General features: G+C 42.4%; 1 protein-coding gene across 1 annotated transcript in view; it reads right to left on the bottom strand.

The window, feature by feature from the left end:
* Nucleotides 1-559: 559 nt before the first annotated feature.
* The window catches only part of ube3c (ubiquitin protein ligase E3C), a 29,850-nt gene continuing 3,585 nt past the window's right edge, over nt 560-26,824 (bottom strand). The window contains exons 7-24 of the mRNA XM_061805632.1: nt 26,656-26,813; nt 26,144-26,297; nt 25,372-25,592; nt 25,105-25,256; nt 24,842-25,029; nt 20,576-20,662; nt 20,098-20,255; nt 19,515-19,741; nt 17,221-17,325; nt 17,051-17,138; nt 15,038-15,135; nt 14,269-14,401; nt 13,288-13,535; nt 8,383-8,595; nt 6,036-6,224; nt 5,891-5,957; nt 5,640-5,770; nt 560-2,451 (exon numbers count right to left, since the gene is read on the bottom strand). Coding sequence (XP_061661616.1) covers nt 2,281-2,451; nt 5,640-5,770; nt 5,891-5,957; nt 6,036-6,224; nt 8,383-8,595; nt 13,288-13,535; nt 14,269-14,401; nt 15,038-15,135; nt 17,051-17,138; nt 17,221-17,325; nt 19,515-19,741; nt 20,098-20,255; nt 20,576-20,662; nt 24,842-25,029; nt 25,105-25,256; nt 25,372-25,592; nt 26,144-26,297; nt 26,656-26,813 — 2,788 coding nt within the window. The 3' untranslated portion in view covers nt 560-2,280. The remainder of the gene's footprint in view (nt 2,452-5,639; nt 5,771-5,890; nt 5,958-6,035; nt 6,225-8,382; nt 8,596-13,287; nt 13,536-14,268; nt 14,402-15,037; nt 15,136-17,050; nt 17,139-17,220; nt 17,326-19,514; nt 19,742-20,097; nt 20,256-20,575; nt 20,663-24,841; nt 25,030-25,104; nt 25,257-25,371; nt 25,593-26,143; nt 26,298-26,655; nt 26,814-26,824) is intronic.

The raw sequence follows: 26,824 nt of genomic DNA on the forward strand, positions 1-26,824 counted from the left end.
AAAAAACTTTGCAAAGTTTTGCCCAAGCGCTTTAATTTGCCCTTAAGAGACTTTTCCAGGAGGGCTAAAGTGTATTAGACGCCAAGGATGATTCACAACATCCCGCATTAACATTGTCAGTTATAATCCATCACCAGATAATAGTCGGGGATAAATCTGGGGGTAATTGAGATGAATCCCTCATTTCAATGACAAGTCGGCTTTTTTAAGACCCAATTACTGCTTTGAGTCGCGCGCGGTGAAGGTTTGGGGGCTCCTGAGATATGAGATGTTGCCGAGAGGAGAGGATGAGGAGATGGCGTTGGTCCAAAAAAAAAAAAAGACGATGGCTGCATTTGGATTTATGACAAACGCACACAAGCTTAATTTGCGCCCGGCCTGGTAATGCATCCCGAGGCCAGAATAGTTCTGCTCAGTGTTTCTTAACTGGATGTTTCTTTAATTATATGTCAGAGGCCATAAAAAGCCAGGACGAATCTTTTCTTTTTACCCCCACCGCCGCCACCCCCGCTTTATGTTGCCACCATTACTTGAAATGACAAGCAAGGAGAGCTGAGAAAAAAAAAGTGGATTTATTCATTTCCATACGCTCTGCTGTTACACGGAACTTTTGTAACCACATGGAACAATCTCGCTCACACACACACACAGGAAACCTGTACAAATACTGAGGAAATAATGAATCATACAAGAGAACATGTACATATTCACAAAGCCAACGTCCTATAGAATAAATCCGCAAATCCGTCTTAACAAAACAAAAAAAAGAAAAAAAAAAAACCAAAACCTCGCACGTCAGTTGCCACGAGTGTGACACGATCGGAATATTTGAAAAAAAAAAAATCATAAAATCAATGTCATGGCGCTTGTTTCACTTGACTTATTCTTGTATTGCCTTTTTTTATTTATAATATACATGACGCCACATCATCTTTGGTGGAAAAAAAATATATATATACACAACAAAGCACTACTGCTGCTTTTCCACTGCAGGGCACTACTCGCCCATTTAGATTCATCCGCCAATTTTCCATCATGAGAAACTGCAAAAAAAACACAAATTAGCCGCACTGCTACGTCACAATTTGGCTAAATCCACTCAGGCTCGCTCCCAGGCACGATATAAAACAGGTGACTGGGTAATGTGCAATTTTTTCATTTAAGTCATTAAAAACTACATTGTCTATACTTTATGTCCCTTTCAAACTTTTTTCTTTTTAAATTGTTTTAGCGTATGCATGTGACTTTGATATCCATATTTCCAGGTCTTCCACACTCCACGTTGTAAACCCGTCACGTCGTCAAATAAAATTGCCCAAAAATGTCCAGCAGCGCCTTCCGATCTGAGTCACCGGACAAGATACGAGCTGACATTCGGAGGATTTTTATTTATTTTTTTGCTTTGACTTGCGACCGTCAATTTTTTCTGCATGCTTTGAATGTGGGAGAAGTGCTGCCATCTGGTGGAGAAATATAACAAATCAAACCCAGGGGTGTCAAATTCATTTTTTTTTTTTTTCGCAGGCCACGTTGTAGTTATGGTTTCCCTCAGAGTGCTTATGACTGTCAAACCATAAAAACCTTTAACTGCCTCATCAAATTCCCACGTGAAATTTATGCACTAGTTTTGGAATCATAAATTTAGGGTAATGGGTTTTTAAACTGTTGTTTGGTAACACAAAAAAACTCTTGCAATGTCTCACCATTATTTATGATCTCACAATTAGAAATTTTTGTACAGATTTTGACAAAAATCAAGGAAGTTGATTTGCCTTCGCAGGCCACATAAAATGACGCTGCGGGCCAGATCGGGCCCCTGGGCTTTGAGTTTGACACCCATTAGATTCTAACCCTAATACAGAGTCCTGGGTTGACCCTGCGTGACCTTTGATTGTTTATATTTATGGCCTGGGAGTGTTTTTCATGCAAATATTGACTGTAATTATGACTTTACTCCAAATGTGAGTGGAAAGACTACGGGGCACTCCGACTTGCAAATTCGTGTTTCCGTCGTCAACTGAGGACACCCTGTACCTCGTAATACCACCGGAAAAGCGTCGATTCCGAGTGGGTCTCATTGAGTGGAAAATGTTTTTTCATTTTTGTTTCCCGATGAGCTAATTTTAAATTAACTAAAAGCAACAAGAAACTTGGTGAAAAGTGGTAACTACGCCCTCTTGATGCGAGGTCGGTCGTCCCATGGTGCTCAACATGCATTCAAAACACACACACAAAAGAAATTCAGTGCGCGTCGTTTCCGGGATTCTGCCGCTTTAAGGCTCAGCTCAACTCGAAGCCGGACGACGACTCGATGGCGTAGAGCAGCTTGTTCCTCATCTGGTGCTGGCTGTAGAACTCGGGCAGCTTGAGCAGGTTCATGCAGGTGCTGGCCGTGGGCAGCCGGTCCAGGTCGGTGCCGCCGTTGTGGACGCAGAAAGCCGGGTACAGCTCCTGGGGAAAAAAAAAAAAAAAAAAAAAAAAAAAAAAAAGATTCAGCTGGAGCGATAAATGTCAAATTTGACAGTAAGATTACCAAATTTACTCATTTGTGTGGGGTTTTTTTGGTGCTCTTTCTAGAAGACGCCACAAAATGGCGCCAAAAACCTGTCTAAAAGTGAAAGTAGTACAGTGATGCCATGGTTCTCGACCACAATCCGTTCCAGAAAACGGTTTGAGAAGTGATTTGTTCGAAAACCGAATCGATGTTTCCCATTACAAAGAATGGAAAAAAAAATAATACGTTCCAAGCCTGAAAAAATTGGCTTTTTAAAGCATTTTTTGTAACTTTTCCTGATAATAAACTGAATAGTAGAAATACATGTATAGTTTAAATACACTATATGATAAAATAATTTAAGCAATATATTTATTTTTTGCTTAAAATATATGCTTTAGTAGTAGAGTGTGCTAGGCTGGGAGTGCATTGCCGTATCTGTAGCGACTCGGCCCCTAGCCTTGCAAACTTTTTTATTAACAAAACGTGTCGCGGGTGGGTCAACTGCTGCTTGCGTCGCGCGCGTTATGTTTTTTCCTGGGGGTTTTTCGGCGGCGTGGGAATTCACAACAAAGCACGTTGTGGGTCACCTGGTCTGGCCGCGCGGAATATGTTGTTTCCGGGTTTTGTCGGGGGCGTTCCAGTACCGATTTTCATTCGATAACAGAAGCAAAAAAAAAAAAAAAAAAAAAAACTTGAAACTTTCGTTCTAAAATCGATTTGTTAGAAAAGGGGGACGTTCGAGAACCGAGGCTTTACTGTAATTGGTGTAAAAGACGTACAGTGTTCTCCCATTCTATCAAGGTTCAACATTCACAGCCGTTAAATTGTGTTCAAGGCCCCGATGCACGGCAAAGAGTCGGGGAGAGGGGCTTACATACATTTAGGAAGCAGGCCGCACTTTGACCTAACAGAGAATTCTCATTTCACATCGTCAAACCCCCCCCCTCCCACCTCATCTGCCGACTATGACATTGAAACTTTCCATCACGAGCCGCTCCGATTTCCTCCCCGCTATTTCAAGTCAGCAAATACCCCATCATCCCGATTAAATGGTTCTTCTGGGGCTCAGCCGCGATGACCCCATTTTTCCGACAATTACCGTATTAAACTATCGTTGCTTATTGAGAACGCATCGTTACGGCGGCTATCGTTCCAGAGGAGAGAGAAGAGAGAAAGGGGAAAAAAAAAAGGTGCAGTTTCCATCATCTTTTTTAAATGGCTCAGTTTGACAGCGCCTATTTCTCCGCTAATGAATCCCGGGCTCCTTTTCACGACAGCTAATTAAGGCGGAGCTGGCACCAGCCGGGGGGCCGGGTCAGGGGGGCCGCCCCGGCCGGCCACAAATTAACGCCGGGAGAGGGAGGACCTCGCACACGTGCCGGCCAAAGTCAAATGGATTAAAAAAAAAAAAAAGGAGGCGGCGACAGGAGGTAACAGCAGGGGGATTTTTAAAGAGTTTGGATCATTCGTGCTACTGCAGGACAACCATAAAGTTTTAGAAAGCTAATGACAGTAATAAAAAGAATCATTCCCAATGGACATCTTTTGATACTTCTCAAACCTTTTTAGCTAAAGGCCTAAATTAGAAATGGAGTCTTATATAGTGCTTAAAACATGTGATTAGACCACCGCCACACTTCGTCTCGGAGACCAGCCAGCTTCATCAAGCACTTCTATGCGAATTAATTCAATTTCAGTGAGATCTTGACATTTTACCACCAAAAAGCATGATTTTTTTTGTCTAATTTGATCAATAAATCATCAAAAAGGGATTTTTTTTCCTGTGACAACATACAAATAGAGTGGAAGCTTGACATATGAGTTTATTTTTTTTGTGACCATGTTTGTAACGAATAATTCCATCTCAAATCATCTTATCCCATTGAAATGAACAGAAATGCAATTAATCCAGTTTCTAAGTATCTTTGCCTATAAATAGTCAAAAGAAGAGTTTCACAACTGATAAGTAAGCTGCTATGACTTGTTCAATGCAGAAGATAAAGAATATCATCCAGTATAGAGATATTGTATGTTTACATGTGTGGCTCCACCATTTTTGGTCAAATATCTGTTGCTTAAAGCGTTTAAGTAGATTCAGGCTCATTTGTGTTAAAGATGCCTTCTGGTGTAGTAATCATTCCAAAGCACTATATCACATACTACTGTAACAATATACTGTTTTTGAGAACACAAGATGTTCACTGCACGCCTGCTTGAATATCAATAAAATAAGACATTTTGGGCCCGTGTTGCACTGCTATAAACGCGCTTCTGTTTTCCTTCTATGCTGCGGTACGAATCATCAAATTGCTTCCAATTGAGGATCTCCTTACACTGTGATTCAGCGACAACACAGGAAATGATGTCACACAAAAAAAGTTCAAAAGTTCAGCCTTCTACTGACTTAAAAAAAAAAAAAAAAAAAAAGTGCAATACCTGTATTTGTCCAGACCAAGCGGAGCAAGGTCACGAACGGGGGTCTGATAAGCTTATCACGCCCGTCCTATCGGTGGCTGCTTTAAAGCACTGATCACCTTATTTGCATCACAAATACATCAAAGCCACGTTTTCACTTAATAGGACAATTCGGATTGGTGCGCTGCACATTGTGTGCATTCGCGTTACATTTCCTCTCACATACAGTAAGCTCCTTTTATCAGAATCCGCTTTATTGGCCAAGTAAGTAAACACACAAGGAATTTAGAAAAGCTCAGATTTTTTTCTGCGGTCAACTGTATAATTTATTTTATTTATAAGAGATTAATGAAAACATGTTTAATGTTTCTTTCATAAAGCTTTTGCATACTTTCATAACTAGTTATTGAACATTATAATTGTTTTTCAGATCATTTTATCACCATCTTTGTTAGCTTACATCATTATTAAAGTATTTGCTTTATTTGAATTTGATGACTGATTTGTCGTTGCATACACACAAATTATTTCTTTAATTACGTTTGTTATTTGAAAGTAATAAATGAGATTAAACTTTTATAGTGAATGTAATGACTTTATCCCATTAAAATTATCGTTGGTGTGGTGTTTTGCATTGAATGGAACGGACAAAGTGGGCAAAATTGACCCAGCCAATTTTCAATCTGAGCCGCCGCGACGTCAAATGACGCAGAAGATGGGGTCAAACCTTGAAGCCGAGCAGAGGAGGCCTGGAGCAGCTGGTGACAAATTTGAGCAGCTTGCGCTTCTCCTCGTCTGTGAAGCCCTCCACAACCTCCCAGAAGATCTGGATGACGGGGTGCGTGGCCGTGTAACCACCTAAGCGGGGACAAAAGATCTTTATTTTGCCTCAACCACCAATATCACAATAATTTTTGGGGTAATTCTAATTGACTAATTGATTACTATGCTCATTCACGTGGCAACATTATTTCTTACCTGAGTAGTTTGTGAACTTTTTCAAGTCATCAAGACAAATTGGCACGTGAGCACCGGATATCAGCACCTGTTTGAAAACAATTGTTTAATTCGCCAAGTTGCGTGGCAGGATTGACACAGGGTGTCCTGTCAAAACGCCAGCCACCTGGATCTCCTGCTGGTCGAACATGCGCAGCCACTCCAGGTTGACCACGTTGGCCAGCCCCTGCCTGAAGGCCAGGCAGTGCGGCCGGATCTGCTTGTTGAGCCGGTAGTCGGCCACCAGGTGGATGTACGCGATGCGGTTGGCCGTGGTGACGGGAATGTCCTTCCCGCCGGGCTTCAGCTCCACCACCTGTTCAGAAATTTTACGATGTACATCAGCTACAAAGCAAACCTTCCGAAAGGAGAAAAAAACGACAAAAAAAAAAAAAAGGATTGAACTCGGGACTTCACAGCTGAGGGCAAAGCTTTCCAGCTGCGCCACCGTGCTGCCTTTATACAATATTTTAGCAAGTTCAGGTTAAAAAAAATAATTTCAGCAACCCGCAAGCATAAAAATGGAGTCTCCAAACCTACAAAGAATATATATATATATTGAAAAAAAAATCAAATGAACTAATGATCAATGAACCGCAAATAGAGGGGGCTGTACTGTAATTGCGTGAGTTGGATGAAGTCAATCACAACGAGGTAATTAAAATGTTATCCCGGCGGACTCTGATTAAAGGTGCGTCTCCTCCGGTGAGTGCCCGCAGTTAAGTGCCTGGCTAAATATAGCGCGCCAATGAACATCTGCTCCAATACAATTTGGCCCCGAGCTCTCTTTTCATTAGCTTTAGAGCAGTTAGCGCTTGATAAAATGTGCTCATCGCGGTTCATAAAGTCGGGTTTATGATGACATCATAACGTCTGCGGATAGGACGCCAACGGCCGGCAGCCGCCGGCGCGCTGAACAAAAGTCGTTTGTGGCTAAATACCAGATCACGTTTGTCAAATTTGACGTCGATTGTAATAGGCGCAGGTTTAATTGCAACAATTAAAACACGAGGTGAAATTGAGAAGCGTGCCGTTAAATTGCTCGAAACATTTGGAAAAGGTGCAGGTTGAAATGCAACAATTAAACATGGGCGGATAAGGAGAGGTGAGCAGTTAAATTGCTGTAAACATTAAGAAAAGATAAATCGAACATTGGATGTGTCTGATTTGAGAATGTTAATAGAATCATTTAGATGCTTTAAAATCTTCTTGACACGATCTTTTCATCATTTGATACTTTCCATGTGTCATTTCCATCTAAAAGACACTTAAGTCCGCAATGTTGACGTCAGTATGATTAATCCCGGGTTTAAGTAGACGTACAAATGCCCACATTTGGAAAGTAGGATTAAATTCACATTTCATACACATTCGCGCCTGTGTGGAGTTTAAAAATTCACGTCATTTTAAATTAAAAAGGATTGTCATCCTGATATTTTCTTATTTCTCTTGCGAATGAGACCCACTGGACAATTTATTTAGTCAACAGTCAGACATTACACCAGAGTTGAATCTGACGTGATCCAACAAAACCCCGATACTGATAAGATTCACAAGACTGTTGAGTCAGATTATATTGGAATGAAAGTTGTTGCTCATATTTTCTGAAACTCTGCACGGCAAAGAGTGTGATTATGTGCTAATGTACGAGAATTACAGAGCTTATCTGGCCATTCGCTATCTCGCTTGGGGGGCAAACGGAGGGCAGCGCTGCTCCCGGGTGTGTGCCTAATCTCCCGCAAATTGTTTTCCCCCCCGTATCATGTTTGCCGATTGTGACTCGGCCATTTTCAGGCGCTGTTTGACGAGGGCTAATAAGACGCGTTAAGGCCCTGAGTAAACAGCGCTGGCTCAGGCTCGGAGCTTCGGGGCCGAGACGTGCCTAAGAGATGCTGGTTGCTTCTGTCAGGCGTGCTGAGATCATCTCGAGGAGAAGGTGGCGCGAGGTGGGGGACTGTCAACACTATGGCTGTGTGTGTTCTCGCCACCGATGCTGAAAAATGAGGGAAATTAATTTTTAACGCCATCGAAATGTTAGCTATGCCTACACCCGGAAAATTTATCTTCCCATCGGAAAATCCGCTGGCAAGGCCACTTTAGAGCGCCTCAATGTCGCTCATACTTCACACAAAAAGACGGGGATGAGACAGAAAGCGGAGGGCGGGGTGTCAAAATAGACAGACAGTGTGTGGAGTGGAGCTTCCAGGTGGTGTGCCCACTTTAGAGCGCCTCGTTGTTGCTGCATAGAAAAGCCCTATGACATTTCACCAATTTTATCGAGGGAAAACTCATTTTGTAATCTTTGTTTTTATTGCAGTTTTCACTTTATTAGGATGACTATATGTTGCATATATATGTTTATTACTATATATTGCTGTTGTTGTAGTCGTAATATGAACTTTAGAAGATTTTGCAAGATTTTTGTCACGTGCAATTTATCTCATTTAGAGATCAAGGGATTGTGTCCTTGTCACCTGAGCTTCTCCCAGGTCATTGTTGACCACCGTGAAGTTAAGGCCTAGCTCCTCCACATCACCCTCGTAGCTCTTGAGAAAGAGAAGGTTCCGGTACATCTCTGGGTCCAGAGAGGCCAAGTGGTGGATGTCCACATCTGCGCTGGTGCCCAGCAGCTTTGACAGGAAAAAACTGGCAAAGGGCAACTCTACCAGCATGTTTTCGTACAAAGCCTGAGGAACCAAATCACACATTGCTTTAGAAACACAAACATTGATTTTTGTCTTAAATTCTAAACCACTGTGCTTTTAAATAAGTAACGCATGTATTTTACCTTTGCATTTTGAAAAAAAAAAAAAGAAAAAACAGGGGACGGGGGGGGGGGGTTGGGGAAACGAAACTTTGGAGTTAAAAACAACATTAATGATCAAAGAGTCCCTGGTCGAGTGCGGCCTTTCACAATTTTTTCTTAAAGCCACACAACCCGTGCAATGCATACCTTTAAAAAAATGAATTGAAATTGAAAAGACAGCGACGTGGATTATGACAATTCAAACTAGAAAAAAAAAAGGAAATACTTGGGCCATTCCAGCATCGAGGTGTGACTGAAATAAAACGGATGGTGGAATACATCTAATCTCTGTGATTTTTTTTTTTTCTGAGATAAGATCGTAAATCCGCTTGTGCAAAAGCGTGACTGAAAGCTAAACACAATCCATCTAAAGCGCGCCCGGCATCTGCTCGGACTGTCTCAAACTTTTATAAATGCCAACTCTCACCTTGACCCGCGATGCCATTAAGAAGCGGCGGCAAGCAGGTGACTCATAAAGCCCCAAAGCTAATGCACCGGAATAGTCCGAAAAAGGATCCCATTGGAGGCGCTAAAATATGCGGCGCTTTATAAATGATAGCGCTAAAAACCCTGACCGCATCAGCTAAATGGATTATAAATCCAGAAGATTTCCATAATGCATGCATCTTAAACACACACGCGCGCAGTCGTAAATCACAGCCATTTTCTAAACACGGGTTAACTGTCTATTTTTTATGCAAAATAATACACTTAGTATTTCGGCAATGGTCGGTGCTCGTCGGGGACCATATGTGCCACCCGGCCCCTTGAAACCTATCAATAATGCTCATGCCGGGAAGAAGCTAAGTTTATGGACGGGAAAGAAAAGAGGAGGGGAAAAAAAAATTCCCGTCTTGTTTCTTTCCCCCCCCCCAATGCCACTTACTTTATTTATGAGTGTTTATTGCCAGAAATTGTGCCAAAACGACTTGGGGACGTTAAGAATTAATTATTATGGCCCCCGGGCGTTTTAATATAAGTGAGTGCAGTGGCAGTGCAATTAAAGCAGATCGAGGCACCATCAGGTGGAATAAATGCCAACAACATTGCAGGTGCATTCTGTTGCCTGCCAAATAAATCCCTTAATTTACAACATTAGTGATCAATAAAATTATAATGCCTTTAAAAAGCATCACCATCTATCAAAGGGGGCCTCCCGCACGGCTCGGTGTGCTCACCTTCACAGGGAACAAAAAAAAAAAAATGAGGTTGAAGAAGCACATTCTGTCTTTACATGTTATTAGGTATGCATTTATAAAAATGAAAAGACAGTGTTTGAAGGCAGCAATAGGAAAATACTATATCGAGGTTCGTCATTCACGCCCTCACTATATGGCATATTTTTAAGCAATCGTTTTGTTGTTTTTTTCCCCAGTATAAAGGCAAATTCAAATTTCGAGTTGCTTGCTGTCCGTGTAGCGCCACTTTGTCCCGGCGTGACGGTCTGAGCGCTCCCAGTGCTGAAAAGTCTCCTTGTGATTAACGCGCATGCGTGTATATTTTGTACACTTCCGGCCAATCTGAAACATCCCCATCCATGATTCAACATGTGCCATTCGACAACTTGTCGCCGAGTGTTCATGCGGGCTGTGTTCGTCGCAGAAAGACGAACACAGCGAACAAACATATATATCTTTTTAATCAACTTGTGTTTTAAGGTTAGGTTAGAGTTGGGATATAACGCATGTTAGCTACCTCTATGTAGAAGAAGCGGAACTATGAGATCGGGGGATTTCCCAGTAAGCATCTGCTACGTACCCAGAGTTCCCCTGTTAGTAACGCATGCACATTAATCACAAGGAGACTTTTCAGCAAGGGGGAGCGCTCAGACCGTTACACCAGGCAGCACCCCTACTGCTAAAGATTTGCAATGTATATAGCAAAAAGAAAACATCTGTTCAATATAATAATATGTTCCATATTTTGCTTCATTTTAATATAGTTGCTCCCACAGCGAATATGTAAATATTGCTGCAAATCTGTGTGCACGCATTGATTCTCTGTTTGTTAAAAGTAGCAGTTTGTTTATAGAGTGATAGGGAAAGACTCCTCTTGTGAAAAGTGAAAATATGCCTGTTATCGATGCACCACCAGAAATGGTTTAATATTGCCAAGATACTTTGGCCTAAGCAAATATAAAAAAGTTTAATACCTAGCTGACTAAAAAAAACAAATATGAGAATGTCTTAACATGAATATGCAAGGGCTTACTGTATGGTAAGACTAACATCTATGCTAATTTCGTTACCATCTATGGTATTTCTCATGACGTGTTAGCATTAAGCTAGAAGTCTTTCTGGTTTGGTGGAATTGTATGACCCTTTTGGGTCTTAAAAATAATTTTACAGTAAACAAAATTCAACTAAGAGTGGAAAAGATTCTGAGAACTGACATGTATGACATGAATATGACAGTCTACCAATTGGCGCAAAGGAGTACCTTTAAAAGTTTGTCTTTATATTTGACGCGTATGGGAGGGACAAATAAAGCTATTTCAAAAGTCTTTCATATGGTCTTTATATACAGATTTTTAGTGATTGCAGGTTAGTGTAGAATTCCTGGCCCACAATAAACAGGAGCTCACTGTAAGCCGTTTGCTTGTTTGTGTCTTAAATCTTCTTGCCTGTCACTTGGGTGGACAAGTGAGGAAGAAGGATGACGAGCAGCCGCTGCTACTGATGCTCAATCCCATTTGGGTGAGTACTCCCAGCAGACAAGCCGCTCACGCCTGTAATGCATCACCCTCCGCAACAACGCCACGCCTCCGACATTAATTAACTATATTAATCTCTCGTGTCCTTTGAGCTGCGCCGATGATGCAATCCCAATCTATATAAAGGCTTCGCCTTTTATCCCGGCAACTAAACAAATACCGACGGGGCCGCTCAAAATGGCCGCTCAAAAGTCCATTTTTATGGAGAGAGGGAGGAACTTGACACAGGGTTAATTGAAAGTCAAACTCACATTTATTTCCCTAACCATTAGCGCTGGAGGATGAGAGGACTGGGGGTGTTGAAGAGAATACACAAAATTGATGTTCTGATAAGTGGACTTTATGTTCATCTAAACTGAAAATTTGCCATAATTTGACCAAAATAATAATGTAACCTGATTGGCTAACAAATTATGGAGCATTGTTGAACAAACTGTTCACATGAGACGTGTGTGCAATCGTGGCGGTGCTATCGTGTAGTTCATTGGAGATTAAGTGTGAAATGATCCATAACTCTGGACTCATCACCATCACGCCAACTTATTTCTAGATGACGTGCTACTTTAGTGGTGAGTCTGCAGTAACATTACTGTAGTCCTTGTAGAAAAATGATCAGTCTGAAGCAGAGATTTAGCTCTCATCCTTAGTGCATCAATTAGACAAAATGGTCATTTTATATAATTAAAAATAGCAAATTAGGAACATTTTGCACATCCCTTGTAGTATTCTTGCGCACACCGAAGTGGTATACCGCCATATTTTGGTAAACCCTGATCTAGAGCGGCTTTCACAAACATTTTAAGACACTCACTCTTTAAATTACGGAGCTAGCTAGGTGGTGAGGTACCTCACAACCCCTAAAAATAGCCCGTTTTTTTTTTTTTTTTTTTTACATATATTCATTTAAATTTTATAACGGAGGTTCTCATCATAATACATTTCCATAATGCCAAGACATGATCATAGCTTTGGGCCCAAAGAAGAGAGGATTTTAAAAACCTTGGTGTAAAGGAGAAAGCTGGACGTTTGTGGCTGTAAAACAGATCAAAACGCCATTAGCACATGGTTTGAACGCTTATTTATGTGCAGTCGACATGGGCGCACTGATTTAGGGCCAGCCAAACGATGATGGCCACACAAACAAGAGGATAGGAATCATCGGCTAATGGAAGCCCGAAATGAGAAGCAACCGCTTGTCATGAGGTAAGTCGTCTCCGTTGCATATGATAATAGCCCTTCACTTTCACAGGGAAGCTATCCTGATCATCTCACACACGCATTACGGATGATTTAGATTTAGGGCTAGAATACATGGGCCCACATCAGGGGCAGAAAAACAATGCAGCAAACATTCATGATTTAATACTGGCCTGATTCAACTTCTCCCTGACTTTGTTTTTGTAAATTACAGGAAGTTCTTTAAAGACTGCAGTTTGTAGACCTAAGAGCAAGGGCAGCTTTGGCAATGATTTAAACGTCACAGGGGCTCTTAAATCAAGCCTCTGCAGTTCTCCGGATAGAGGAACAGCTCATACAACGCACTCAAACTTATTACGCAAATGATAATTTTCTCAGATTTTCCAAAATAGTCAAAATTGTGCTGCCATTTGCATTGAAAAATATTATTATCATAATAACACCTTCATTTAGTCTATAATGGCTTTTTGAAGCCACGCACTAACTTTAACATCCCAAACGAGTTACTGCATTTCCTCCCCTACACATCACAGTTTGGGAATTCCCGATCTAAAGCAGACTTTTCCCAAACATCTTGAAGCCACGCATCCTAGTTCAAGCATTACATCGCAAATAAAAGCAGATTACTGTATTCTACAAATGAAAGAGTGCTTGACGACTCACTTTTCCCAGGATTCTGCCAAGGAAGTAGTAGTGTCGCGCAAAGGACTCCCCCACCAGCGTCTCGGCGGCGGGGTTGGGGTACAGCAGACCCTCGTTGGTAGTCTTGAAGACACCCTGGTTCGGGTTGAAGCCCGACTTGAGGAGCTCGTTGAGGAACTCACGGAAGATGCCGCCGCCGTCGATGCCCGCTTCATCCAGACCGTGAGCGTTCAGCAGGTGCACCCGAATCCTTTTCTTCAAGTCTGGTTCTAAAAAAAAAAAAAAAAAAAAAAAAAATTGTACAATGCCTATACATACGCCAAAGGCTCTTCGGGACTTGCACTAACAACCCAGGCTAAATTCATCTCCTCATCCTGGACTGGTTGCAAGCAAGTTGAAGCGCACATATAGACACTTCCATTTATGCCTATAGACAATTTAATCTTCAATTAACCTATCATGCATGTTTCTGCAATGTGAGAAGAAGCCGGAGTGGCCAAATTCCAAACAGGAAGGTTTGAGCCCAGGCTTCCACAAAAGGTCGCCTATCAGAATAATTAATGCGTGGGGTAAATCAGGCAGCTATAACTTATAGACACATAAATGGTATAGATCATGTCTTCGGCCTACTACTCTTTTTAATCAGAGTGGGTCCCCACTCGGGTGGCCTTTCTTATTCAAAACACAAAAGAGCTGCCTTAAAATAATTGATTCTGCCTTTTATGCCTTCCATTAGAATAATCGGAAGCACGATTATGCGCATCATGCTTAAAATCCCATCCACGGTACAGTGGAGGGAGAGAGGACTAACCTTGATTTCTACCTTGAGCCTCCCTATAAAGATTTTATAGGGCCGAACAAGAGTTTTAGAAAAAGTGTGAATGTTTACAGCCCTGCGGTTGCACTGTCCTGCCAAGCGGGGGTCAAAGGAGCAGTTTCTACCTCATCGTAAAGGGCTAGAAAAAAAAAAAAAAAAAACGACTAATTTGAACATGGCCGTACCATTTTCTGGTGAGAGTTTGTCGTAGGCGTCTTCGTAGATGTAGTTACGCCGGATGGTGACGACGATGCCGTTGGAGAAGGGCCCGTCCCCCTGCACGTCGCGCTTGTCGGCATAGATTAACCTCTGGAATATCTGATACATCGTATTGGAACAGTAGGAGGACAAATAGAATTAAAACATTTTGAAACATTCAAAAAGCATCTATGTACGTAGATATTATTGAAAAAGGGCCTTATTTCCATAAACTCTTTAAACACGAGAGAATAGTTTTCAGAAGGCCAATTCCTACCCCATTTCTTTATTTAAAATAATTTGAATGGTTTGCATGTAATATTCAAACTCCTTCAGATGGTGAATTTCAAGTTTTCACCGAGTATAAGCTATAATCATCAAAACATTCTTAAATACTCTATCATTGAATATTTTACTGTCAATCTTTGAGTTTCTTTTTTAATTGAACAAGAGGAATAAATTAACTATTGAATGATATTCTAACTTATTTAGATCCATCTGAATATAAGCAGATGAATACACTTAAAGAAAACACATTTGAAGAGCTTTTTAAGGCCACTTTGAGTTATTTTGCAATGACAGTTAGTACAATTCTTTGAAAGACAGATTGAAGTATGAATTTTTCTCTTATTTTATTGTCTGCTTCTTCCAGTTTTTGTCTTTGGTGGTTTCTTATACTGCCAACAAGCTGCAGTTTCACACCTTTTTTTAAAAACAGCACCAATATTCCATTTTTCACAATAGCACAGGTATTACCTTGACTCGCTCTTCGAAGGGAACAACAAACGGGAGCTCGGTAAGGATGGCCAAATGCCTCTCTTCCGACACGGACAGCGGTGGAGGCTCCGAGCCCACTGCAGAGGGGAAAATACGGAAAGGAAAACTCAATGTCTCTGCCATTTAAAGTAATTTCCATTGAGCCCAATAAAGCTCCCATTTTCTTCAGGTTTTAGAGAGATTCCAAGTAAAGCAGGGCTCTCAAACTCAATTTATTTGAGGGCGGCTCACCCTTCCCCAGCCCCGAGTAAAGAACTGGTCTGGAAATTATTCATATTTTTTCTGGAAAAAGAGTCAAAAAAGCAAAACAAAAAATAATTTTAAAAATGAGAAAAAAATAGATCATCTTTTAATGAAAAATTGTTTAGTAAAAAAAAAAAAAAAAAAGAAAATACAGTCCTGTAAATATATTAGGGAAACAGGAAATAAAAAAAAGACATGGCAAAAAAAATACTAAGACAAAAAGGTAAAATAATTCCAAGTTATACCATATTTCATATATATTTTTTTATATTAAACAAAAAACTAAATTAACAAGATCACGCACTATAGGTTCCCCACCGCTAACTAAACCATTAGTAGAGAAAGTATTGAGATTGTCTCAAGTAAGAGTCAACACAGCCAACAACAATGCCAGAAAGATATTTTACAACTATCACCAAACCAAAATTCATCAATGGTAAGATATGGCAATGATCAATTCTCATAATAATGAGCCTTTGTGGATTAAATGCTTTTTTACCCCCAATAACAACAGCTGTGAAATGTATGTACAGTAAACTATATGTATACGGCCAAGCTGCCGCAGGTTGCCAACCTCTGCATTAAATTGAGCTGTCATTTATAAAGCGCCGCATATTTTAGCCGGGCATTCATCCATTAACCCGACGTTTGTTTTCTATTAAACTCCTGATTTAGACTGTTAAACCCAAATAGGAAGGGGGGAGAAAAAAAAAATGTTGCAATAGCAAAAGTCCTCACTTAGCCTCCACTCCAACTCAATTATTCCGCTCAATTAGTCAGTCTGATCTGCATTTTGCCATCAGGTTTCCATCTTTGAGGAGAAATATGGGGTGGTCAATACGTCGCTCGTTCATCAACTCGGGGGAAGAAGCGGCGGGGTGGGGGGTACGTCCATTTACGGAAATGAGAAAACGAGCGAGCAAACAGCAGGAGCAGATGTGGCCGAGTTCCGCAGGTACTTTCGGGCTTAATTGAATGGAGGCCATACAGCCTGGGAGTGTCATTAGGGAGCTCATACACACATTGTTATCATCTTGTTTTCAGACCACGCATACACGCATACACACACACACACGCATACACACACACACACACACACACACACACACACACACCTGAGGAGACCTTTTTTTCCCTGTCTTCCTCTTATCAGAGAGAGACCATGCTAATGTTTTCATTACCTTATTTAGCTAAAGGAGACTCAATAAGCTGTATTACAATAATATATTCTTGTAGATCAACACAAAGAGGAAAACACGGGAAGGAAAATGAATTTTAAACTTATGTGGTTCCACTGGATACGTGTAGATGGAAATAATGTTCATTTACTGTATCAGGTCATGGTAAAGTCGAAACAGCAACCCTTTCCCAACGTTTTAAGCCATGAATGCCTCTAACATTCCGACAGAGTTGGTACACCTCCACGTTCCCCTGAACTCCATCCATTTCATCAAAGAAAGTCAAAACATCCTGTTATGACACCTAACACAGGAATTTTATTTTTTCATAGAAATGTTACAAACTATTTGCTGGAGAAATTTACCCATTTTTGTTTTTAGGCAGTTTCGATTATAGTAAAAGAGGCCACAAGAAGGCGCAAAAGCCCTGTCTAAATAGGATTTGGTCTCAAACAAGTATGTTGATGTGATGTGGTACATCTCAACTTTGCCGGTTGGGGAGGAGGAAAGTTAGGAGAGTCTTCGGCACATGTACAATATAATTTAATATTCAAATTTTTTAAAGAAGTACCATCCAGTGTTGACTGAAGGGGCCCGATGCGGCCCATCCTCCGCGTTCGCCACATATGCCGGGCAGACGGCACGTAGAGCTGAGTAACCTGAAGATGCAAACAAGCATTAGCTATACTCCCACCGTTGGGATATTTTTTTTTTTTTTTTTTTTTTTTAACCAAACAGTACCTTATCGGCTCGGATGTTGACTTCCTGAGAGAGCCAGTGACCCGATGGGCAGAAGGGTCGTCGGATGTCGCGAGCTTTCAACATCTTCACCAAGTTCGTGATGACCTGTTAAGTGGACCACACCCACAAGTTGGGGGCTTAAAAACTAAAAACGAACTGGAGTACTTTTCAGAGCAAAGGATATAAATAAGTGAAAGGGGAGAGCGATTAGGGGAGAAAAGCAATTTGAGAATGAAGACATTAGTGCGTCATTTATAGGGAGTGTCGAAGAAAATCGGCCCTTAGACATTTTATGATACTGCCGGGGCTCGACATCAGCCGTCGGCCTGAGAATGCAACGCTGACTCACGTGGTCTTCCTGAAACACCTGAACTGGACCATTTTATTTGTCACGTGTTCTCACAAAGGGCCATTTTAACCGTTCTTCAGCCCAATTGACACCTAAGGTCTGATTGAGCTTGCGTGAGCAGTTTGAAGCGTAGGCTAACCAAATTCACCAACCGCTATCATTCTTTGTCTGTTATTCATGAAATCTTTCATAATGGGAATAAGCAATGACTGGAAATAATTCAAAGTGTAAAAAAAAAAAAATGTCCACTGCACGTTCTATCACACATGGCCACATCTACATGTCCAATCTATGTGTGAAAAAAATAATGGTTCTATTGTCAGTTACTTATGATGACAACCTCTGTACAGAATAGAAAAAACTGAACAACCGGAAATAACCCATAACACCTAAATCGAAGAACCCCAGCACTAGAAATAATCTGGAATCAAAACAGAAACAGTCACAGTGCCTGTCATGCACAGGTACTTGCAATCACTCCTCTTGCCAGGTGTCGACAGTAAGACCCATCTTGCACAGTAGAAGTAAACACACAACCTCGAACTATTTCACAGAATCAGGAAAGTCGCAGTAATGCTGAGTTATGATGACGGCAAACCTGAATGCTTAAACACTAAGAAGGGACAGAGAGAGAACTGGAATCTGTCAAATTTGGCATGCTTCCAATGGCCGAGTGCAAGTAGCCCTCTACTCGACCAAAGTACAAGTCCCAAGAACTAAAGGTTGCTGGAACTATAGGTGGAAACGACAGCCGCCGTTTAACCTCACCTCCAAAATGAGTTCTTATGTCCCGCCGTAACGGTTTACGCCGGGACAATTTCCAGATCACGCCCGGCCGGATGGTCCAAATCGAAGAGTTCTCCCCTAAAGCCCGTGATTTAAATAGGACGCCAATCAATGGCACGGCGTCGGGCAATAATGGCGAGTGCAAAACGCTGTAAATGGAGCGAGGCGATGGGTTCGGAGCATGCCTAGCCCCTGACTCCCAGAATGAATAAGCATTCCTTAATTAGCCCATCGGGTTAAGTGCGAGCCTTAATGGGCCTTTCCCAAACTCCGGCGTGGCGTGGTTCTCCAAACACGGCCAAGAAGAAAGTTCCATTAGCAATATTAATACAAGCTTAGTTGATCATTTTCATTCAATTAGCTTCTTTCAATTAAATAGATAGCTCGACAATGGGGGCGATAAAAGATGGGGAGGGACGGCTGATGACACGAAGCAAACATTAGCGTGTTAGGGGTCAGCGGCGTTAAAGCGACTGTAAATCCCACTGCTCAATTTGGAAAATGCACTTTCCCTGCTCCCCACTTCTTTAATGGTCGTTTTAGCTGACAAAAGGCCTTTGAGCCGATTTTCAATGAAAATCAACCCTCACCGGCTTTTCAGGTGTTCGCCCACCTTCCGCAAAAGAGCGGTCACTATCTACGCTGGCGGCGATAGCTGCAAGGTCGCGTAATGACTTTTTTACGCCATTACAGAGAGTGACGTGGAATCAGAGGGAAAGGCATCTATTTTCCATCTCATTTCCTTTGGGTAAATAGCCAGCGGACGACCTCCACAGCTGCTCCTCCTCGAATTTGCCCATTCATTCGCATACGCTTGATTTCCACCCAAGCACGAGTCACGATCCATGGAGCGCAGCAGTGACAATGCACTCATGCTAATGTGCTTCCTAGTAAATCTTTAGTAAAAAATAATAAGTCTGAGACAATGTTAGCTAACTAACCATCTTTTTTTTTTTTACATTTTTTCCAAACTATTGCTAGCACTACTGCTAATGTTTTTCCAAACTACATTAAATTATCCTCCCACCTAGGAAAAATTTGACCAGCAAACGGATTCATTTCACAAGTAGGATAGAGAACAAATGCTCGAGCGGCTATCCATAAAGAATGTGAGTATATTTTAGCCACCTGTCTCTGACTTCAAGGGTATTCCACTGACCTTAAAGAGCTGCACCCAGCGTTTCTGCTCGGCCTGGATGCGCTGCTGCACCTCCAAGTTGGTCTTGACGCCAACGCTGCGGAAGGCCGCCATGTACTCCTCGCGGTGCTCCGTCTTCGTCTCCGGGTAGGCCAGCTTGATGATGCCAAGGCACGCATCCCTCAGGCAGCGGGAGAGAGTCACCAGCTCCAACAGGGTGAAAGGCATCATTGACGACTGCGTCTGACCTGGTGGTGGGGCCACATGCTCATTGAGAATGATTGCTGATAATAATTTGCTTAACCAGTGTAGTGATTGGGTCGGCTGAAGCAAGTTTCAATTTTATCATTGGTTGTCTTCCTATATACAGACGATCACGTGATCACTATTCCGTGATCCCATTGATAGCTTATGACCATAAATCACAATTTTGAAAGTAAGAAATGTTTTGACGGCAGCAAAAAAAAAAATATATATGGTGGAGGAAAAAGGAACGCAAAATAATTAATATGGGAATTGCTGGAAATGTCGCATCTGAAAATGTCTTTTTTTTTTTTTTTTTTATGTTGAATCTTAGAATGATCTGTGTCAGGAATACTACTACCTTCCATTTCGTGCCCAAAGAACTCGCTGTCGTGCACGGAGATGAGCGAGTGGCTGAAGAGGGAGCTGAAGAGGTAGAAGAGCGGAATGATGCGGTTGGAGTCCTCGTAGGACATGGGCGAGCCTCTGGAGATAAGCTGCAGCAGCGGAACCATGGAGCTGAGGAACAAGAGGATTTCATCAAGAATGCCTGCAACCCGCGTGAGGGTAAGCGGCTCAGAGAATGGATGGATGGATGGATGAGTCAGATTTCAGGCCCTGCATGCTGCCATGTAAATCTAATACACCCGGGGCCTTCAGAATCAGTAGCGGTCCATTAACAATGCGATCAAATCCATCAGATTTCAGATTCATCTCACACACACACACACACACACACACACACACACACACACAACACACACACACACACACACACACACACACACACACACACACACACAAAGCCAACAAGTAGAGTTTAATCCACAAAAGCTCACCCGGTAATCATTTTGGTCGTCATGGAGGTGATCAGGTGCCAGAGATGCTGCAGGAAACGTGCGTTGAAGGCTAAACTATACAGAAGTCTGCAAGAGAACAAAAGAGGAAGGGAGGGGGAGACTGCGTTCAATGTCAACATTCATCATTCAGCACTTTAACAACACGGCGAGAAGAATTGTAAAATGAGTCTCCGCCGATGTGGATGCTTGTGCACCTTGTGAACCGAACGAGGACACCCGCGAAATAAATGACACTTTTCACTAACATGGAATCTTCTTGGCCTCTCCTCTCCAAAAGGAGATTAAATGAGCCATTAAGCTTTATTTAGGCGAGGCCCCTTCCATTAGTAAACTAGTTGCTGCTGCGAAGGGGGTCATAAACAGCCTCCGCAGCTTCCTGCTGCAGCCCCATTTAACTTAATGGCCAAAGGGGGAGATCAAGACAATGGAGGCCAGACAAGGAGGAGGGGAGGTCCTCGCTGTGACCTCACGTTGCCAAACGTGCTTGCACACTCACAGGGAATTATGTGATAACACCGAGGAGGGCCCCGCATACCTCGCCTTTAGTGGTAGGGTTGTGGCGTCGAGGTGCGAAGCGACTCTTTGTTCATGATCTGTGTGTGTTTGTAAAAGATCCTAAAATCCATCGGTCACATGGTGGAAAAGATGACAATAATGTGCTAAGTTGGCCAGCAGGCCATGCAGGGGATACAATGTACCTGCTGGCAAATTTAAGACCCTTTTTAAGAACCCTTCCATCAAATTTAAGACCTCTCATTTGTGAAATATGAACGGAACGACTGGGAACTGAACACATGATGCTCACTTCTCCTGCACTGTTGAAAGCCATTGTCTGAAGCATTTTACACATTTCACTGGCCAATTGCCACCTTTGGAGGTAGCATTAGAGGCAATACAAAGGCAGGACGATGACCGTGTGTAAGGAGATACCGGAAGGTCGGGACAGAAGTGAAAACAATTGTCAAATACTAATTAAATTTACATTTTGCATTACTTCTATTGTTATTTATATTCTCCAAAGCTGAGCTGGCTGTGCAACAATAAGCAGATCGCAAAAGGAAAAACAATATCATGAAAAGCCCATCTGAATCTCTCTGGAAATAGAGGCATTTTAAATGTTGCCAGGTGTCAAAAGATTCCCATCTACCATAACTTTCAATGGGACTAGGTCACAATCAACACAGCCAAAGTACAAGTTATGAGGGTGTGCACACTTGTGCAACTAAATTATCTTTTACTCACCCTACTGAAAAGATTACGTACTTCTTTCACTTGGACTGGACAGGTTATAGGTTACATTGATGATCGAAAAGGATTTGGAATGATTTATTTAGGTCTATTATTTGAAAACCACAAAAACCTGACATGTGAACAGAGGTGTGGAAACTTTTCACATCTAATGTGTAAGGATGCTTTTCTTTTGATAGCTAGCGCATCAAGTGTTGAGGGAGCGGGAACGGGCTAACCTCAATGGCGCTGCTCAAATTCCGCCTCTCCAATCAACCGATTCAAAAGCCCCTCCACTCTGCCACGTGGCGCTGACCCGAGGGTCGATAAGGAGGCCTTGAAAAATGGTCCCCGGCCCGCCACGCGCCATCTGCCAGCGCTACAACGCTCTGGAGAGAAGCTCGGGGAGGAGAGCCGGTGCGGTGGGCTCACAATAAGCCATGCGGGTGTTTGATTGAAATGGGAAACAAAGCACTAAATGCCAGCTGACAGGCTGATTTACAGTCTGCCAGCCCCCCCAACCCCTTTCAATCACAGAATGAACCGCTAATAAACAAAGTCAAAAGAGCTTGGGAGGGGCAGAAAGGAAAAAAAATCTGCGTGATGAATCATGGCAGGATCATTTCATTTCATTTCAAGAGGTCTGAAGAGAAGATCCTGATTGTTTTTTTTTTCCACCTCTCGACTTTTGCTTCCACACCTGATCAAAATCACAACAATCAAAAGTGAACGAGAGGCTCGAGGTTTTTCCAGCCCACCTCCATGTTGCGCTGCGTCGCGACATGACGGAAAATATCCAATGCTAAGTTATGCTAACCATCAAAAAGGCGTTACAACGCATGCGAGGAGATGATTCGAAAAGCGATTAAAATCTATTTGCGGTACCGAGTCGGGTTTTAATCAAACTCCAACTTGGAGGATATTGATGAAAAACGCAGGGTTGGCAAGATAAACCCGGAAAGCCACTTTTTTTTTTTTTTTTCCTTTAGCAGATCAAAACAGTAAATCAAGGCCAGGATGCAATTTGCTCCCCTTAGCCTCTTGTAAAGCTATCCCGTCCACTCCTGCGGTGATTAATCTTCCCCGGTGAGCTAATTATTTTGTACAGATATCCAATAATGATGGAAGACGAAGGATGGGATTTATGGGAAAAGTGGAGGGAAGGAAAGGAGGGATGCCATAAAAAAATTAAGGCCATTAGCGGCGCGCACTTGAGATCTTTCCGGGGAGACAAAATGTACAATTATGAGTCAACCGTCTTGTTCGCGTTGTAAATTTTAAGCGCAGGTAACTAATAGGACACGAGGGGTGAGTCACGCTTAGGAATTTGGTCGATTGCGTCAATCAATGGAATGCTCATAATTGGGCATTTCCCTCCTATGCAATCACACCAAAGGCCTTACTCTCTAATGTATCTGAATTACAGATAAATATCAAGAAATTATCTTTTTTTTTTTTTTTTTTTTTTTAAATTATATAATACCTCTGAATGTGGACCCCACTCCACACCGGTCCTTGCTCGAACTGAGGTAAGTAAGCGCTGTTTAAGCAGATCGCACATACACAAATCATGGGGCTTTTACTAATGATTAACTGGAGCAGTTGACCAAGCACAGAACCTCAAACACGGGCAAGGCAATCAGCACCTCCGACATCCTGGCCCTAATGTAATCAGCCTCCCCGAGAAGAGGTAATTGCCCTCATCCAGCGCTGACAGCTTCACTGACATCTTCTGCTTCCTCTTGCCGGTTGTAAATGCCAGCGAACTGAGCACCGTCGACGGCCGTCCCCACCTACTCGCTCTTTGCGCCGTTATTTACATGAATGCTTACTGCGCAGAAACGTCTCGGGATGCGCTTTTGCTATCACGGAGACTGCTGTGGATGCCTCAACCTTTCAAAATTTTTTTTGAAATTGAAAAATATTTACTATTCATTTTCATGTTTTTAAAAAAATGGACAAGAAAAAAAGCAGCAGTACATGCCTCAGGATCCCAATTGATACCAAAACACCTGTAGATGGCTGAATTATCTCATTAAGATTCAGAATTGTTGTTTTTACAAAACCAGAGAGAAATTGATGGAAACTGCCCTCTTTAATGACATAAACAAAAGTGAGGGGAAAAAAATGCACCTTAGCCAGTATGATAATTTCTCGAGTACAATACGTCCGCAAGTAAAATGCGCACCCCCAAAGTTGATGTAAAAAAAAACAGGAATTTGGTGCTACCAATACGCTCAAAATATCGGGACAATATTGGCACATTTAAAAAAAAAAAAGCGTCCATTTCAATTGTGTGCGCTATCCCGTTTTTTTTTTGTTTGTTTGTTTTTAATGTGCCCATTACGCTCGTATTACGTAGTTTGACCTATCGTTGTTTCGGACTGCAGCACTACTTCCAGGTAGGCGGATCTCCGGGTTTCTTTTAAAAGCAGCTGCACAACTGGCCGTTGGAGTCGACAATTTTTGTCTTGGTTTGAGTTAAAACAAACTCACGGGCAGTCGTTTCTGATCTTTGGTGCAGTAGCAACAAACGTGCTACGCTAACGATCGTAAAATGCAAGCTCACCGAGGAGGTCGCAGAGTTCAGGTTGGGGGCGCACATTACCTTAATAAATATAAATGTGTAACATAAGACATTGAATATCATATCGAAATGGATATAAATACCGTTTTTTTAACCACTCTATGTACCTGTATACAACTATACAATGTGATTCTATTTTTCATCCAACACCTAAATATAATGCAGTCTTTTAACTTTTTGAAAATATTTTTGGAAAAATTTGCACATTATTTTCGAGAAAATTACAGTAATACTCTGCACAAGAATTGTATGCATTCTTTGTTGGAAGCCCCTCCACACAAAATGTGACAAAACCCACAAACTTACCACATGGTCATTTGAGTGACACTGATGCAAATAAAGTCTAACAAGGTGAGTGACTTTTTTTCCCCAAAAACTACTGTGCACAATATAATTGTTTTTTTTTTTTTTCCATTGTTGTTGTTCCTCACCTGACTTTGGGAACCAGGAGACGATGCTGCACCATTAGCGTGTGACAGATGGAGGCCATCTTGGTGAACACCTCCTCGCTGGCCGAGTCCCTCCACACCAGGTTGAGCAGCGTGTTGGTCTGCTGTTTGGTGTCCAGCTTGCGCACACATTCGTCAGTGATCAGCTGCACGGAGATGTGGCTGTCATCCTAATCGGCAAGAGGAAAAAAAAAAAATTAACCGTTGTCCATATAAGGAACGCGGTGTGCATAATGGTGCGGTACCTCCATGGGTGGTGGGTGGACGTCGGCGTCGTCTTCGTCCTCGGAGTCGCTCCCCACCTCGGGCCGGCTGCAGCTCTCAGTCACCGGCAGCAGAGGCAGCAGCGTCTGCAGGGCGCTTAAATACAGCAGCAGGCCTTCCTCCGAAAGTGAACCTGTGAACAAAACACCCGTCTGGTATTATGCTCATGGGACGGTTTCGTATATGTGATGATAGCTAACAGAATCCACCAATAAATTTGAGAGGCCGACAGTTTGATAGTTCCCAACCTAAGCAATTCTCTCCTGCGGAGAGGACAAAGTAAAATATCCAGGGAGCGCAGCTCTGCACAACAGGGGAGGACGGGACGGTGCCCTGGAGGGAGTTGAGGAAGGCCTCGACGGGGAAAGCCAGCCGCGGGTCTGACAGGGCCGGGATGAAGAAGTGAAAGATCTGCTCGGTGAAGGGCACTGAAATGAACTCCTCGGTGAAGGCAGCAAAGACAAAATGCCTGCAAGACAGTGCGCAAGGAAATATTAGAGAACAGAACACAAATTATGTTTCACTGGAATTAAGATTATGAAGGGAAACTTGGGGGGGAGGGTGCAAAAACTGTGAGAACCAATTAAGAATTCAAATGAGGCGCAGACTTTATTATGTGCGAGGTGTGTTGATCACTCAACAAAGTGACCACCCGCCCATTATCTCCCCAAACAGAGCTGCTTTGTGTGGCTCACATCTGGCGCCCCGCTGCTCAACCCCATCCTCCCCCCCGAACTCACGTAATGAGCTGTTAAACAGTGTGTGTGTGTGTCTGTGTGTGTGTGTACACAAGTTCCTCTCACTCCCGCCTCGCTTTTCTTTAAAGAAGAAAAGGGAGTCCTCGCGACGTTTGCTCATAAGAACGTCTCAGACTCATGGCAAACAAGTCACGGATTCTCCTCGGAGGGCAACGATCGTGACTTGCGGGTTTGGGGCGGGGTTACAAGTTGTTGTAAATTGACTACATCGTTGAAACTAAAAGGCAAACAACAAAAAAGAAGAAACTGTAGCCTGTCGTACCTGGCGCCCTCTGTGCAGGAGGAGTAGCTAAAGTGCAGAGGCTTGAGGATGTGCTCCAATAGTGTGCTTGCCAAGGGAATGGAAGGAGAGTCGGTGTACTCAAGACTGGGAGGGAGGCGGTGATTCACAAGAATGTACAGCGACCTGTAGTATCCTGGACGGGGGGAGAATTTCAAGCAAACAGCTTTGTGTATTAGCCACAAGATGGATTTAGGCGCAGGTAAACAGAACCAGAATATCGTACATCATCTGTTAGCCAACAAAATCCGTGACGTTATCAAGCGATATTCATATGAAATGCTCATGCCACTTACATTTCACCCAAAATGTCAACACTTAAAAATAAAAGCTTATTAAGCTTTTCTACTTCAACATATGACACGTTTTAATGTTTTATTTTTACATTTACAGCTGCTGATTTTTTAAATGTAAGTATGTAAAGTGAAATAATATGAGGTGACCATTTTGGCTGTTGACATACTGAAAAGGACAGAATTTTGCTTCTTACTTACCTTTCTGGACCATATAGTGCAAAATCTGCTCGACTGTTGACGCCACTTGGCTGGCGTCGCCCAAGACGGGCAGGTAAACTCTCTCTGAGGAGAAGATTTCTAACATCCGCATGGGAACGGCCACGTTTAAGCTGTCGTCGCTGCAGTTATGCAGGAGTCTAGTGGAACG

This window comes from Syngnathoides biaculeatus, chromosome 19 (genome assembly GCF_019802595.1).
Source record: "Syngnathoides biaculeatus isolate LvHL_M chromosome 19, ASM1980259v1, whole genome shotgun sequence".
NCBI classification, from domain to species: domain Eukaryota; kingdom Metazoa; phylum Chordata; class Actinopteri; order Syngnathiformes; family Syngnathidae; genus Syngnathoides; species Syngnathoides biaculeatus.